At 41.0% G+C, this 16,500-nt stretch overlaps 1 protein-coding gene across 1 annotated transcript in view; it reads right to left on the bottom strand.

Annotated features, from left to right (window-relative positions):
* The window catches only part of PIGS (phosphatidylinositol glycan anchor biosynthesis class S), a gene marked incomplete in the record, with an annotated part of 953,935 nt that overhangs the window by 618,158 nt on the left and 319,277 nt on the right, over nucleotides 1-16,500 (bottom strand). Inside the window, 2 exon segments of the mRNA XM_044054396.1 lie at nucleotides 2,387-2,472; nucleotides 14,941-15,030. Of these exon segments, the coding sequence (XP_043910331.1) occupies nucleotides 2,387-2,472; nucleotides 14,941-15,030 (176 nt within the window).

Raw genomic sequence — 16,500 nt, 5'->3', positions numbered from 1 at the left:
TAGTACAGGGGATGGAGGGGAAAACTGTATCCATTCTGGATTCTAGTCCAGTTCTGATGCACTTTGAAAAGGATCTGGTGAACCTGAGAGACAATGTAGACAGAAGGTGGGAGGACATGAAATGAGACAATTCCTTCTCGGATAAACGCCAGCTCACAGTTTTCTTCAGGGATTTGTCAGGTATCAGTATCTGCTCCAAATTAAACATGTTTGGAGGGATAGCTTTGCTACCAGCATTTATTCAGTGCATTTATTCTGAAGGTACAGTTGCTCGACATTCTCAGGCTAGGCAAGAACTTTAAGGTCCATTTGCTCTTGCCAAGGAATCCTAATTTGCCCTCTGCTCTCCAGCAAGAGTCTGGTTGTAAGTGGCAATCTGTTCAGCAGGAAAAAAACAAAACAGAACATTCTTTTATTTAAATGTTCAAAACAACTGGACAACCTAGATGAACAGATGCAGCAAAACCTTTGTTCACGAGGGTTCAGCTTTAAAGATAAGAAATTCCTGAATACTCTTTCCTGATATATTAAAATACAGCAAAAATATGCCTATATGAATGTCAGGATATAAGCAGGCCTTATTAACTTTAATTATGCGAATAGATGAAAAAGTGATACCAGAAAGTGGAAATCAAGTGTTAGACTGACCCTGGAAAACGGGTTAGGTGCTATAAAGGAAATAAAGCAGCAGCAAGGGGGGTTTTGTTAGACAGGAGAATGATCATTACCTTCTAAATAAGGCCAGAGTAATAGGAAAGAAGGGAATGTTGGGGAGAACTGAAAATGGTGCAAAACTAAGAGTAATGAATGATGCAGGCTTTTTTAGCTGGAAATGTTTGTAGTTTGAAAGGTTAAAGTTTGAGAAAAGAGAATGTGTGCATTCAATAAGTACAGGGCTGTGATACATCTAGCATAATCTATTGTGCATTGAAAGTGAGTGTATTTTTCTATCTCCCACCATGACATTTTGCTTTATACCCCTCAACATCATCTCACTCGGTTACAAAAATACAAAGGTAAATACGAAGATATGAACAAAACACAAATATGAACAAGTTAGCAGTGGTCAAAATCTCCACTGCAGTGCAGCTATATTCAACCTTAATGTCATTTTCTTTCACACTTTTCCGTTTCATACTCTACCCATTACTATTTGGTTAAACACTTACTTAAGGAATCCATCACTCCAAAAGCATCATGACACCACAATGGCATATAGGTTTTTAAAGATAGCATACACAAAAGGGTGTCACGGTTATTAATACTTAGGATACAATATCAGGTCTGTCTTTACTCAGATCCGTTTTCCTGAAGAATGGGAGTTGAGACTCTGAGGCTCTAGAAAGTGGTTTTAGCAAAATCTTCAAAAGAAGCTAAACGGAGAAAATAACTGTCACTGGCCCTTTCACAGGACTTCACACGCTCTCTTTGTAGAATAAAGACCATCACTGTCCCACTCAAAAATTTCTGACAGAAAGTTTCAGTCTCTTGTAAAAGATACACATTCTGGATAAATTGTCAGATATTTCAGACTCTTCTTCCTTCCAAGGCAGAAGCACTGATAATTGGGGATTCTGTCTGATTCATATAAGCTTCCTCAACTGATTACAAAGTAAATGTAGTCTCCGCAAAAGCTATATATTCTGGAGATTGTCAGGTATTTCTAAATCCTCTTTTCCTTCCAGTCAGCTCAGGTGCTGAAAAAATTGGGCATGGGAGGATGGGAATAAATTGGCATTTGCTGCCTCACCCATTCTGTAGAGGGTGTTTAGAGTGACCTCAGGTCAACCTGCTCTCATGTAAATGAAGGCTTGCATGTTACCAGTGACCACGGGGTCATGTGTGTGAAATTCCAAGCCAATGATGGCAGTTCTCAGTTGTGTGCGTTTGGGGGCACTCATACATGGGGATCATACAATCAAGCAGATGCGCACATCAGCCACCAGAGGTGGGGTTAAGGCTAAAACAAATGCCACCATGCCACAATGCTAGAAAGGGCACAATCACCACTATGGCTGCCTATACAATAGCACCCTCTCCAACCTTCTATCAGCCCTTAGTGGGAGTGCTCAGGACAGTGGTACAAATGCACTAGGGTGATGGGGGGGCTGAGTGGTTCACATGCACAGTTGGGATAAAATATACAGAAAGATATCTATGCCAACAGACATACAGAACAGGTCAAAGTCAGAACATAATCTGCCTGACAATCTGTGTATCAAAAGTTAACCATTTCTAAAATAAACACACACACACACACATATATATATATATATATATATATATATATATATATATATATATATATATGCAGTAAAACAAAGTACACAGATTTCCTATGTTCATATTTGATTAACTCTAACATCTTTGAATTTATGAACTTTACCTGTGGAAGAGAGGATGTGCCTGGAACAATGTAGATTCCCACAGACCCAGGGGGATTGCTGTTTAACTGAAGGGCTTTATCCATTCCTGCAAGGCAAAGAACAAGTTGTAGTGATGTGTTGCAAGTTAGTTCAACATATCGTATAAAACATGCTAGTGTTTTATTAAAACTAAGAGATTTTTGTTTGGTTTCCATCAGCTCCGATCACCTATCTTTTAACCCCACACTCTCATTATACCTTCGTTCCACCAACGTTATATGACACATAATCACATATTACTTCATGACAGGATGCTTACTCCATTCCAAGAATTAACCTCTCAATGACCACAGTAATCGACTAACGGAGAGGACTTTTCATTAAATGGTCATACCCTCAGGCTAATCCTGCTTGCTGCACATACAATGTAGGCAAACGTCAATTCCTTTGATATCCAATACCAAGACCCGCACTCCACGTTCCTAAGCACATTGGAGAATAATGGGGTCCAACTTAACACTCTCATACTGGGCGACTTCAACTACCGATCCATTAACTGGGAAAACTACTCATGTACCAATACAATTGCCCAACGTTTCCTGGAATTCGTTAATTCAAATGTCCTGGACCAGCTCGTTCTTACCCCCACTAGAGGTAGCAACATCCTTGACCTGGTCATTACTAACGGACAACCATTGCTCTATACCAGTAGTTAACTCCTCCCTGGTTAGAGCTGACCACAAACTAATCACCCTGGAAATCCTCATCCCCCAACCTCCACCCCCCCCCCTGCAAAGGTAACCACCATGAAAAACTTCTCCAAAGCTAACTTTGGGCTCCTAAAAACAGAGGTGGCTAACTTCATGGCACCCATGCAAACAGAGAATAGTTGCATGACTGCTGAATCATACACCAATGCGCTGTACACACGCATACACAAATGCATGGATTTTGCCATACCCAATAGAACCAAGACGCTCTCCCCCCAAAAAAGGAAGCCAATCTGGTGGTCCCCTGCCATAAAAAAAAACTCTACAACAGAAGGTGGAAACTGATGCGGAATAAGGTTAAGTCCCAACAGTGGAAAAACTCCCTTATTAGCCTCAACAAAAAGTTGAGATCCCTCATCAAATCCTCTAAAGCTAACTATGAAAACAGAACTGCAGCAGATGGTAAAGACCACCACAAGGCCTTCTATAGTTATGTAAAGAATCTCCATGGCAATACCCAGATTTGCTCTGAGCTACTGCACAATGGTACCTCCTATACCGAGCCAACAGATATTGCCAATATACTGGCCGACAGATTCAGTGCCAACTTTACCACTCCCCCCCCTCCAAAGGAACAATCACAATACCAGTAGACTGCCAGGCACCCAGTATTACTGCTGCACAGGTTAAAACAGTACTGTCCAAGGCCAAGAATACAGCTTCCATGGGACCTGACAATATCCCTGGCTGTGTTCTACATGAACTACAGAGTGAACTGGCACCTCACCTGTGTGCCCTCTTCAATCACAGCCTCACCTCAGGCTTTGTCCCTACCGAATGGCGCACTGTTACAGTCATCCCTCTCCACAAAGGAGGAGCGACTACAGACCCTGGAAACCATCTCCCCATTACCCTGACAAGTCTGATATGCAAAGCTATGGAATGCATCATCATGGACCTAATAAACAAGGATATAGGGAATCTCCAAACTCTGGATCCCACACAGTTTGGTTTTGTGAAGGGTAGATCATGCCTGCTCAACTTGGTCGACTTTTTTGAGTCAGTCACTAGAGCTGTGTATGAAGACAAGGTGGTTCATACAGCCTACTTTGATCTGGCCAAGGTGTTTGATACCATTCCCCATTCAGGAATCATAGAAAAACTCACTAAGCTATGCATTAACCCCTATATCACTAGGTGGGTTGCAAACTGGCTCACAGATAGAACCCACAGTGTGAAAGTAGTGGACTCCAAGTCAGACTGCAGACCAATCATGAGTGGAGTCCCACAGGATTCGGTCCTGGGTCCTCTTCCATTTGGTATCTACTTCTCTGAAGTCCAGGCCAACACAAAGGGTCTCTGGCTGACAAAGTTCGTAGACTATTGCAAGTTGGGAGCTATTATCAACTCCCCAAGTGATGTTGACATCTTACAGAAAGGCCTCACCGAGACCAGCGACTGGCGTCAGAACCATGGCCTTAAGCTCAATGCCAAAAAAATGTGTAGTCATCCCCTTTGGGAAAAACCCGGGTCCCATGAATTACCACATCGATGGTATTCCACTGAACACAAAAGGTGTTACAAGAGATCTGGGAACACAGGTTGACAGCAGTCTCTCTTTTGACCACCACATTGCCACTGTGGTCAGAAAGTCCTTCTATGTGGCACACCTCATTACTAAGGGTTTTGTGTCCAGGAAGAAAGAGGTCATTGTCTCCCTCTACTCTTCCCTCATTAGGCCAATCATGGAGTACAATGCCCCATTTAGCACGTACCTCACTAAACACCTGCAACAACTGTAGAGGCCGCAAAGTACTTCACAAAGAGGATCCTAGGCCTTAAACACTTGTCCTATATGGACAGACTCAAAAAAACTCCCATATCGCCTACTTAGAGGCGATCTCTGCTTGACATATAAAGCCATGTCTAATCCAGTTCTGTTAGAAATGCTACATCTAAAGAAATTCCAGTCCCTCAGCACCACATGCTCCAGTGACCTCAACCTCATTACCACAATTAACAGAACATGCTGGAGGGCCAGGTTCATAACCCAGAGACTGCCTTGCTATGGAATAGATTTCCCATACATGTCAAACAGAGCAATTCACTGACCCTCTTCAAAAAAAACCTTGATGAGTGAATGGGAAATAGAAAATTCACCCTGGGGATCACTCCAGTGGCTCTACTTGACAGAGGCACTGGGAACTAAGGTCGGGTAGCACGATGTCAGGGTAATCCTCTGGGTTAGGTTTGTAAAGGCTCCAGGGCCATTAGCCTAGTACACACCTATGAATCTCCACACCCTCAATGTCATCCAATAACTTTCCATTTTCATTAAAGCTCACACAGTACTTACCCACTTATAGCTACGGTTCTCGACTACATCAGAGGATGCCCCTACTACAGAGACCCTATCTTACTTCCTTCAGAATAAGACTACTGGAATAAGTTACTCATCTTGTCTCTTCCACCCAGTTCCACAACTGCTGGATCTTCTACTTGAAACCTACCGTCTGTATCACAGTCCCAACAACTTCTAAACTAAAAAAAATTATAAATTTTAAAGACGTTTGCTGTCCAATGTCTGAGCTGGCCATGGAAGTATGGAACCCAGACAGACAGTCATTGGTACAAAAATTACAGATTGCAAGCATATGCAACAAATTTATAGGTGTTAGAGTCAGATCACTGCTGCACACAGCACATCACATCACAGGAAATTGCACAACCATCCAGAATGACTCTGTTTGGATATTGCACAAAGGGTTTCCTTTCTCCATGCTAAACATTAGCAGTATAGATTGTATAAATGGGAAGAGGTGGCTACTACACCTTCAGTTCTGTTCTACTTTTTTTTTGGTAAATAGGGCGGTCATTAACAGGCATGCTTCTGGCATCTATGAACACCCTTACACCATGCATTTCTAATTAGTCTCAATATAATTGAATGATTTAAAATCCCATTATTTCTAAAATGCATAACATGTAAGAAATGCTGATAGCATAGAGTTCCACTGCCTGCAAACACATGCTAGCCTCTGCTGTGAGTGCTGGATTCCAGATCCATCTGGCAAACTTCACAAAGCTTCAGAGAAACATCTGTATTACATGGAATGGTAGCACTTGTTACAGAAATGAGGGGACCTGCATCAATAATGGACTCACGTTTATGTTGAGCATCACAAGTAGAGTGCAAATCAAATATTGCAAATCAAGTTCCAGTCCCCAGCCACAACATTCCCTGCTGAAAGCAGATTTCTTCTTCCAAAATTCTAAGCACCATAACAGCATTTTTGGTGGAATGCAAATACATGGCAGAGTAATCCTCCTTCCTTGTCAATAGCCCTTTACTATCACTTGCTACAGATCCCCCACCATGCCCAGGATTCCCACGCCTCTATTCTTGATGCACTGAAAAATATTAGGGTTCAACCAAACACCCTAATAATGGGCGACTTCAACTACCCCACCATTAACTGGGAAAACTACTCCTGTACCAACTCCTTAGCTCAATGCTTTCTGGAATTCATAAACTCCAGTGCCCTGGATCAACTTATCCACACCCCCACCAGGGGCAACAATATCCTACACCTAGTCATTACCAACATGAGTGACACACCTGAAGTCAACTCCTCGTTGGTCCGATCCAACCATAAGCTAACCACCCTTGATATCCACATCCCACCCCCCACCCCCCATTAAGAAAACCACGGTAAAAAATTTCTCCAAAGCCAACTTCATGCTTCTTAAGACAGAAGTGGTGAACTTCATGACACCCATGCAGATGGACAATACAGTTACAACTGCTGAATCCTACACAAATGCACTCTATAAGCACTTGCATGAGTACATGGATTGTGCTATCCCAAAGAGAACCAAGACGCTAACCTCCAAAAAAAGGAAGCCAATCTGGTGGTCCCCTGCCATAAACATACTGTACAAGAGAAGGAAGAAACTGTTGCAAAAGAGATTAAAATCCCATGAGTGGAGGAGTTCCCTGGTCAGCCTCAGTAAGAAGCTGAGATCCCTTATAAGATCCTACAAAGCTAGCTACGAAAACAAAATTGCCACTAATTCTAAGGACAACCACAAAGCATTCTATAGCCATGTCAAGAATCTCGATGGCAACACCCAGATCTGCTCTGAGTTACAGCACAACGGCACAAAAATTACATAACCAACTGATACTGCCAACATCCTGGCAGATAGGTTCAGTGCTTACTTTACCCTCCCCTCACCACCTAAAGGGCCCATATCTATACAGGAAGACTGCAGAGTCCCTGTAATCACAACTATGAAGGTAAAAGCTGAACTCTCTAAAGCCAAAAACACAGCATCCATGGGACCGGGCAATATCCCAGGCTGCGTTTTACACAAACTTCAGAACCAACTGGCTCCCCACTTAAGCACCATGTTCAATAATAGCCTCACATCAGGCTTTGTGCCCACTGAATGGCACACAGCAACAGTTATCCCACTCCACAAAGGGGGAGCCACCACTGATCCTGGGAACTATTGACCTATTAGTCTGACAAGCCTGGTCTGCAAGGCAATGGAACGCATCATCATGGAACTCAAAGACATTGGTAACCTCCAAACTCTGGATCCCACCCAGTTTGGGTTTGTGAAAGGCAGATCATGCCTCCTGAACCTGACTTGACATCTTTGAGGCAGTCACCAAAGCCCTAGATGAGGGCAAGTTGGTTCACACAGCCTATCTTGACCTCCCCCCAAGGCTTTCGACACCATCCCCCATTCTGGAACTATAGCTAAACACACTAAACTAGGTATAAATCCTTACGTCACACGATGGGTTGCCAACTGGCTCACTGACAGAACCCACAATGTAAAAGTTGCAGACTCCAAATCTGACCTCAAAGCAGTGACAGGTGGAGTACCACAGGGTACCGTCCTGGTACCTCTCCTGTTTAGTATCTACTTCTCTGAAGTACAGGCTAATACAGAAGGCCTCTGGCTATCGAAGTTCACAGATGACTGCAAACTAGGAGCCATAGTCAAGTCCCCAAATGATGCGAACATCCTACAGAAGGGCCTCGCTGAGACAGATTCCTGGTGTCAGAGCCATGGCCTCAAGCTCAATGCCAAAAAGTGCAGTGTCATCCCCTTTAGTAAAAACTCTATACCCATGAACTACCACATAGGCAGCAATCTACTTAACACCTTGGGACCCAGGTGGACGGTAGTCTCTCCTTTGATAGTCACATCGCCACAGTAGTCAGGGAGTCCTTCTACGTGGCACACCTCATCATAAAAGGGTTGTCATCCAGGAAAAAAAGAGGTCATTGTTGCCCTCTACTCGACACTCATTAGACCCATTAGAGAGTACAACGCCCCTTTTGGAATGTACCTCAGAAGACATCTGCAGCAGCTGGAAAGGCCACAGAAGTACCTCACAAAGAGGATTACTGGCCTGAAACAAATGCCCTACACTGACCGCCTCAAAAAACTCCAGCTTTACTTCATAGCATATCACCTACTCAGAGGTGATCTCTGCCTAGCATATAAAGCTATGTCAAACCCAGAGCTGTTGGACATGCTACACCTAAAGAAATCCCAATCCCTCCGAGGTACACGCTCTAGGGACTTAAATCTTGTCACCACAATAATCAGGACATGCTGGAGGGATAGATTCCTGTCCCAGAGACTTCCCATACTCTGGAACAGGCTACCCATCTATGTCAAGCAAAGTTCTTCATTAGCACTCTTCAAGAAAAATCTTGATGAGTGGATGGGAAATAGGAAATACACCCCGGGGATCACTTCTGTATCTCTGCTCGACAGTGGCACAGGAAAATAACTTTCTTGGGTGGCGTAAGCCAGGGAACCTTGTTGGCTAGGCTTACGTAGGCCCTTGGGCCGATAGCCTAGTACCTACCTATGAACTTAAAAATCTATTATTGTCTTCTATCACTGTTCGAGCCCCTTTTAGCAGTCAGCATCATGACCAGTTTCCTTTTTTCTGGATGTTCTGCTTAATGTCCATCCTGAAATCCTGGATGTTCTGCTTAATGTCCATCCTGAAATCCTTTCTTTGTCAAATGCACATGCTGACTTCTATCCAAATGAGTCTCCTGCAACAGTATTTGCAAACTACATTGCTTGTCAATGTGATGTGTTATCAGGATTAATTCAGTTCAAAACTCTGCTTTTTGTCTATACATGCAAGGCCATTTATATCCCATGATAATATGGGCAGGGCAGTTATTATGATAGGAAGCCATTACTCCCACCTATTATATGTGACAGTTCATTTGAATTTGTATTTCCAGCTTTTGGTTTACACTAATGTTTGGCAGGCAAATCTCTTATTGAATTGCTTCTACTCATCTTTATTTGTATCCATGTCACATTTTTACGACTTTTTGCTTCAATGAAAACAAACACTAAATAAAATTTCACACACCCCATCCTACTACAGATATACACAAAACTATGTAAGTTTTCAAAAAATAAAATGGAAGTTTACCTCTAGGTAGATGCAGCTGCCCCAGACTGACGACTGCAACTACAGACATTACGTAATCTAAAATTAAGGTTACTCATGCTAAAGCCCATGTTTTCACTTAACAGAGTGTTTTTTGTTCCTTTGTTATTTCTATTCACCTCCCAAATGTGAAAAAAATACAGCTTGCATGTTTTCAGTTAACATTAACTTTTAGCCCTTAGAAAAAGTGTACTGGAAATCTTTAAATAAACTAAACTGTGTATATTAGATTAAATATATTTAAGTATTAAGGCTGTTGTAGAGGCAGCTACTTATACAACTTATTAATTTCTACCAGTTTCAAACTATTTATTTTTCACTAAACTGCTTGCCAATGTAAATTTAAATGTTAATTACACTACAGTGCTTACATTTCTCTCAGCAGAATATTCAGACTCTCAGGGCTAATTGCTTTCACATGCAGTCAGCAATGAGATGCAGAGAAAAAAGCTAGTAATTTAGCAGATGTATGAAATCCTTCTAAATTTTACTCTGAACACACATGTTCTGTGCCTTTCAACATTTTGTCAAATCGATTTGCTTAAAAATATCTATAGTTTAAACTAGCAACTTTAACCTAGACATCTGCCCCCAAATCAGGGAAAAATACCATCTTAATTTTACATGCAATATGATCTCTACACCTTTACATCCTATCCCCTCCCCAGCAACCCAGTATCACAACATTAACTTCAACTTTCTTTAATCCAGCCTTTCGGATCTTGTCACATTGTAAAGCCTGTATATCTTACAACTAAGAAAAAGTATTTACTTACAGTAATATTTTTAACACACACACACACACACATATATATATATATATATATATATATATATATATATATATATATATATATATATATATATATAGCAGTCATAGAGAAGACTCCCCCATCTCACATTTAAAATACTCCAGACAATAAATTATTCAAAAGGGCAAGGAGGTAAAGTGGGTAGTGTGAGTCTCTGGTTGGAACCTGAAGTCGTCCCTGTAGTTATTACACATGGAAATTAGGAGATGGGCATCCTTGAAATCTGAGAGAGAACATCAGGACCCGGGGAAAAAGTAGCAGCAGTAGGGTCTATATTGTGAATTTGATCACTCTACCCTGTAGGTGCTTAGCACTGAAAAGTCAAAGATAGGCCTTCATAGCCCTTAATTCTTCGACATAAGGCATAGTTTTGAGTGAACTCCCCTGTTTTGTTCTTTTCTAGCAACAGGTTCTGTGATTCTTACTAGTAGGAGTTCCCGCAGTATAAACAGGAATTAAATGCATACAGTTTTTTGGCACAGGATGGATACTTGTTTCTAAGAACTGCTGTTTGTGGCTACAAGAAAACATTTTTAACATCCATTTATACTTGCAATGTGCTCCCAGTTTCTTGGGTACTGGGTGACCCTTCCTGTTGTATCTCTAGATTTTGAGAGGAGAGAATTAGAAAAGGAAGGGCTACTCAGAGCTGGATCTTACTGATGGAAAGCCCTTGTGTCCCCCCCAAAGGCTTTCCTTTGCGGTCTCCCTGTCATTTTTTTCTTAGATCAGGATAACGAAAATATGGTTGTTTTAACTTTCACATGGCTGTGATAATAACCCAGGCATGGATGAGTAGTTATTGCAGTGTTTTATTCACTTTCTCCATTTTCCTAAGGACTTCAGTAGTGAGATTCCAGAAAAGCAGCTCCAGGTCCAGTGATATATTAAGAAACTGCACTTTGAAATACCCTGGCAGGGATTGTAGCTTCAGCCAGGCTTGTCTTATTACTTAATTCATAGCTACTGGTTTGCATACTGCATCTAAAAAGTGTCATAACTACATTTGGAATGTTTTGCTACCTGACCATTAGCCTGGGTGAACTCTAGTAATGTTGCTCACAGGATCCTATTAGATGCCTCCCCAATTTCAATGTCAATTTGTCTAGAAGGCCAAATGTGGTATTTGGTCATGGCTGCTCAACAATTTATGATACTAAAGTCTAGAGTGGCAGCTGTGTATACCTGCTCCCAAACTGGTCTAGTACTCAAGGTTCGACCATTAATGCACTAAAAAGAAAGGTATTTATTAGGCTTATAGTTAGTGTACTATTCTGTATCATAAGCAGTATTGTGCACAGATCACACTGTTCACAATGTCAAGCTGCTGTTGGCAGACAAGGATTTTTCAGAATTTTTCCAGATAAGGAATACTGAAAATATTCAGAAACACAAACAAGAAATTGGGGTAGGTGGGCGTTGGGGGGTAGCAAATTTTTGACAAAGGAAGCAACATTGCGTTATTTCATCAGATAGGCAAAACAAGTGTCTAACCATACAGACATGCAGATATTTTCCAAAATCCAGGATACTACTTCCAGCCACAACCTCTCTAAAGGAATTTGAAGAGAAGCTACATTTAAACTGCTCTAGAAAAAAAACAATGAAAACAGAGCTAGAAGGTACAATAAGAGTTGGAATTGGGTACAGGTGACAGAATCATCATTACTAATGCTCATTTCTCCTGATGCTGCTGCTGGTACTGCAGGATGACTTAGCAGTAAGAAAGGTTGTTCTCAGAACAAACTAGAATAAAAACAAAGAAAGGACTCTCAAAGGAAACTATCCAAACTTGGTAGAATGAAATAAGGATGGTTTGCAACACAGAATGAGATGGAGGCAGAGGTGTTAACTTCTTACAGCTTCTGTGCATTTTAATCACTGTAGCACTAGCACAAATCATATTTGCATCTAGTGCAACATTCAATGAACTCAAATTCATCCAAAGAGACTCAGGCAAACTGCTGATGAACAGGTAACATGAACCTGGCACCACAGCATTCACATTTATGTAACTAGATTCTAGAACATACTTCACTTCATTTGCTCTTAGCCTTCTCTTACACCCTTCACCACTGGCTTAAAGCTTCACCTTATTGAAGCCATAACACAGAAAATACTTTGTATGCATCACATAATGGGTATTACATTGAAATGTGTAATCAGTACTTTTCATTTAACTGTATTTTGCTTTCTTTTACGAAATCAGTTCTTTATAACCTCGCTGGTGGTGCTGAGAGGCAACTCCCCAACTCCGAATACGGCCCAGTCTACTCAAGTTCAGTTGGTGACTCAAGTGTTTAACACATAAAGGGCATGATGGGGGTGTTTCTATCCTGGCTGAAGGTAGCAACCTAGATGCTTCTGTTGTGATCTGAGGTGGAAACTAGAGCTAGCGAGAACTCAGCATGATGAAAGGGTGAGGGTGGGAAGATGGGCAAGGCCATTATGGTGCCATGCTGGTACAGCCCATCCAGTATAAGGAAACATACATAAGCACACTAAGAGGAGGGAATAGGGGTATGCAAAAAACCTGTGATGCATCATGTCAAGCATCCTCCGATTTCTTGTTTCCTGTCATCTTATCTCCCATCTTTTTCATGAATTCTGTTGTCCCTCATTCCCCCAGCAATAACAAACAAGAAGACCTCTAGTATGGTCAGGTTACACTAAGTAAGAACAGATGGTGAGGAGGAAGAAACAGACCAAGAGATAGAAACATTCTCTTAAGTTTTATAAATATTTCATTAGAAGGGTAGTAAACACACTTGCACACTTTTTTAGCCAGTCTTAACCACACCCAAACTAGTCAAATTCATGTTTAGGGTCACAGAGGAGACAAAAACTTCCTGAAGCAGAATCATACTGTTGACTAGGAACAGTTCCTCCTAAGGTCTAATCCCACCAGCTGCATACACCCATATCATCCCTGTGGTTAGCTTGCTTTGGATTTTACCCTGCACTGTTCACATTTCCATGTGCAACTCAAATGGATCTCTGCTCCACCTTCAGACAACATTCCCTGTCCTCCACCAGGGACTGACCATTACAGTGCATCTGGACAACAGCAACCACCATTCCTGCCCCCTAATGAGCATGCCCATCTTGCCTGTGCCATAAAGCAACTGATTAGACTGGTTGCCTGAGCCATCATCAGGGCATTATCCCTCCTACACTTCCACTGGCATAGGCTAGAACTAGGGCACTCAATTACTTTAACTGTACTTCGTTTTGTGCACATTTCTGTGTAAGTGAACTGCTAATTTAATTTCTTCTTGTGATTGCCTGTATTTTCTACCTCCTGGCTAATGAATGAAGGGGCCATTTCCATCTACACAGTTATCAGAGAACATAAAACTATATTAAATAACATGTATTTCAATTAAACTTTATAAACTGGCAAGTACCGAATGACAGACAAGGCATACTGTATAATCCAACATGCCATTCCTGGGCCATCAGGTAGCTGAAGAGGATTACAGTATGAAACTATATAACACATGGTGTGTATGTCTTCAGCTCCATAACAAAAAGGGGAAAATTACCAACTACATCCCAGTAAGTGGGAACAAGGGCTAGAGCATATGGTCATAGATGGATGGGAGTGAGTGGTTAACACCACTCTACTCATCTAAGGGTGAGATAGAGGTTCAGGTCCCACCAGGGGAGAAGGCAAGCTAACTGCATTCAAGCTAAAAGGGACAAGACAGCTATAGACTCCCAAAGAATATGTAAACTCTTGACGGTGCAAAAGATCAGAGAGAATAACATTCACATCTGTATTTCTTGGCCTGATACTGCAATGTACCTATCAAATTACAGATGGGGGGGGGGGGTTGATTCAAGCAGGAAGTGTCAACCCAGACACACGTAGTCTACCAATCTCCTGACTTGCTCTCTATAGTCAACAATAAACAAAGAAAGCTGCAATGAGGCAAACCTTCCCTGGAAAGGGAGACACCCCAACCAGGGTGATGTAGAGTTCTGAAAAGGTTGAACAGGATAAGGATATAAAAAAGTCAGTAAGGAGACTGACAAGCTAAAAATGAGCGCAAAGCATCCATCTTAGTTCACCTGGTTTAAAGAACTGAACATTAAATCATAAATCCTGTGTACACACTACATAACTAGACATTGCAAAGGCATTCAGCATCATCCCATAGTCAGGTATTGTAAACAAACATTTCAACAAGTTTCTGTCAAACAAAAAATGAAAATAAATGAACAAGAAACGTGATAGTCTCTGTTCCCAAAAAGGCTAGGGTATGTCTGCTTTACAGAAAAACAGGGAATCAAACTGACATATAAACCTTTCCACAGCTGCTGAGAGAAGGATTCAGACCACTGAAACCAAAAGCAGATTTAAACTTGATTGCCATCTTAACTGCTGTATTTCAGAAATACTAGGGGGAAAAAGCAAGCCCATACACATTTCATACTATAAAATGATGCCTTGGTATGTTGTGCTCTCATCCATAAGAAACCGAACAATTTTTTTTTTCAAAAGTGAAAAACTTTTTTACAAGTCAGAAACTGGAGAAAAGTACCTTCTACATCTGTAATCTTTAAGGCTTCTTCTTCCATAACAGTTGCCATACGACACTTAATCTCAAGTGTACGTCTAAATCCAGTTTTCACTAAATAAATGAAGAAATAATTATCAAACTCCATTCAAAAATAAAGTTTTTTTTAAATTGGCTAATGTAATCAAATTCCTTCCCATATCAAGCAATCATGACTTTAAATCTCAACTGATTACAAGCAATAGCAACACAAAAAAGGACTTTGTCAGTAATAATGACATCACCAGTATATCCGATAGAGAACTGCATCCCTGGCTATCTGTGACTGCCCCCACTGGAATCTGCTAAAGACTACAGTAGAAAGGAATGGAAAGAACACAGCCCTTGCTTCAAGCACCAGAGTATATTAACAGAAAACTTCACAAACCATCAAAAAATAAATTTAAAAGCTAACAAATTATTATATATTGTAGAAGTTAGGAAATGACCTTTTAAAAGTTAGGGGACCTTTTATACACAATCTTAACTACAGTAAACTCTTGGTTAACCAGCACCCATGGGGATTGGTAGATGCCGGACAACTGTAGTTTCTGGTTGCTTGAGAGTTATTAAAAAACCTGACTAATACTGTACCCTATACTACTTGTTTGGTCTGACTTGCTCCTAGGTTGGGGAGAGAGGGAATGTATTCCTATTTTCCTTTTCAAAACTGTAAAACTCTAAAAACGTAAGGTATGTTTCTGTGTGTGTGTGTGTGGGGGGGCAAAGTGCAACACATAAAAACTGTACTGTATTTATTTGATTTTTTGTTTTTCTGCTTGCTTGAGTTCCGGTTAACAGAGTTTACTGTATCTGGCTATCCATAACAATACTTAAAAGGTTCAGTAGAAGATAAGAGGGTCCCTAGAATGCCCAAGTACTAATGTAAGAAATTTCAAATGATTGTGTGATCCTTCCTGTATTTCTCAACTGACGTGTCTAAACAGAGGAAAAAAGATAAGTTTCACCTTGCAAATAAAAGCATGTGGGTATACCAGCCATACCAGGGTACTCACCCTATCATTCATCCAGCCATACCAGGGTACTCACCCTATCATTCATCCAGCCATACCAGGTTACTCATCCTATCATTCATTCAGACCCAAAGCCGTGGGCAGTAAAACAAAAGGAGGTAGAGTTGCAATATATATATATATATATATATATATATATATATATATATATATATAAAGACACACACACCTCTAGGCTGGTCAAACAGTATGATGCACAAGAAATACTAGAGGTGCAGTTAACAATTGACAAGACCCCTATTCAAATCATAGCTAGCTTCAGGCCTCCAACTTTGACTCAAGATGCTCACTCCACCTATCTGGACATCTTCGAATCTATCAAGATTCAACCCTTTATCCTGATCCTGGACAACTTTAACTATCCACCAACCCACTCCCTTTCTCCACTATATACCATCTTTTACCTCTCCCACTTCACCTCCTTTGCCCTGTCCTCTCCTCATATTTCTAACTTAATTTTTTTTTTATCTGTACTTAAATGTTTTACTTACATGTTTTTTTTTTTTTCATC

This window comes from Protopterus annectens, chromosome 13.part0, assembly GCF_019279795.1.
Source record: "Protopterus annectens isolate FY-2018-M chromosome 13.part0, PAN1.0, whole genome shotgun sequence".
In the NCBI taxonomy this organism is placed as follows: Eukaryota; Metazoa; Chordata; order Ceratodontiformes; family Protopteridae; genus Protopterus; species Protopterus annectens.
The sequence above is the reverse complement of the archived record's forward strand: the minus strand, read 5'-3'. Positions and strand labels throughout refer to the sequence as shown.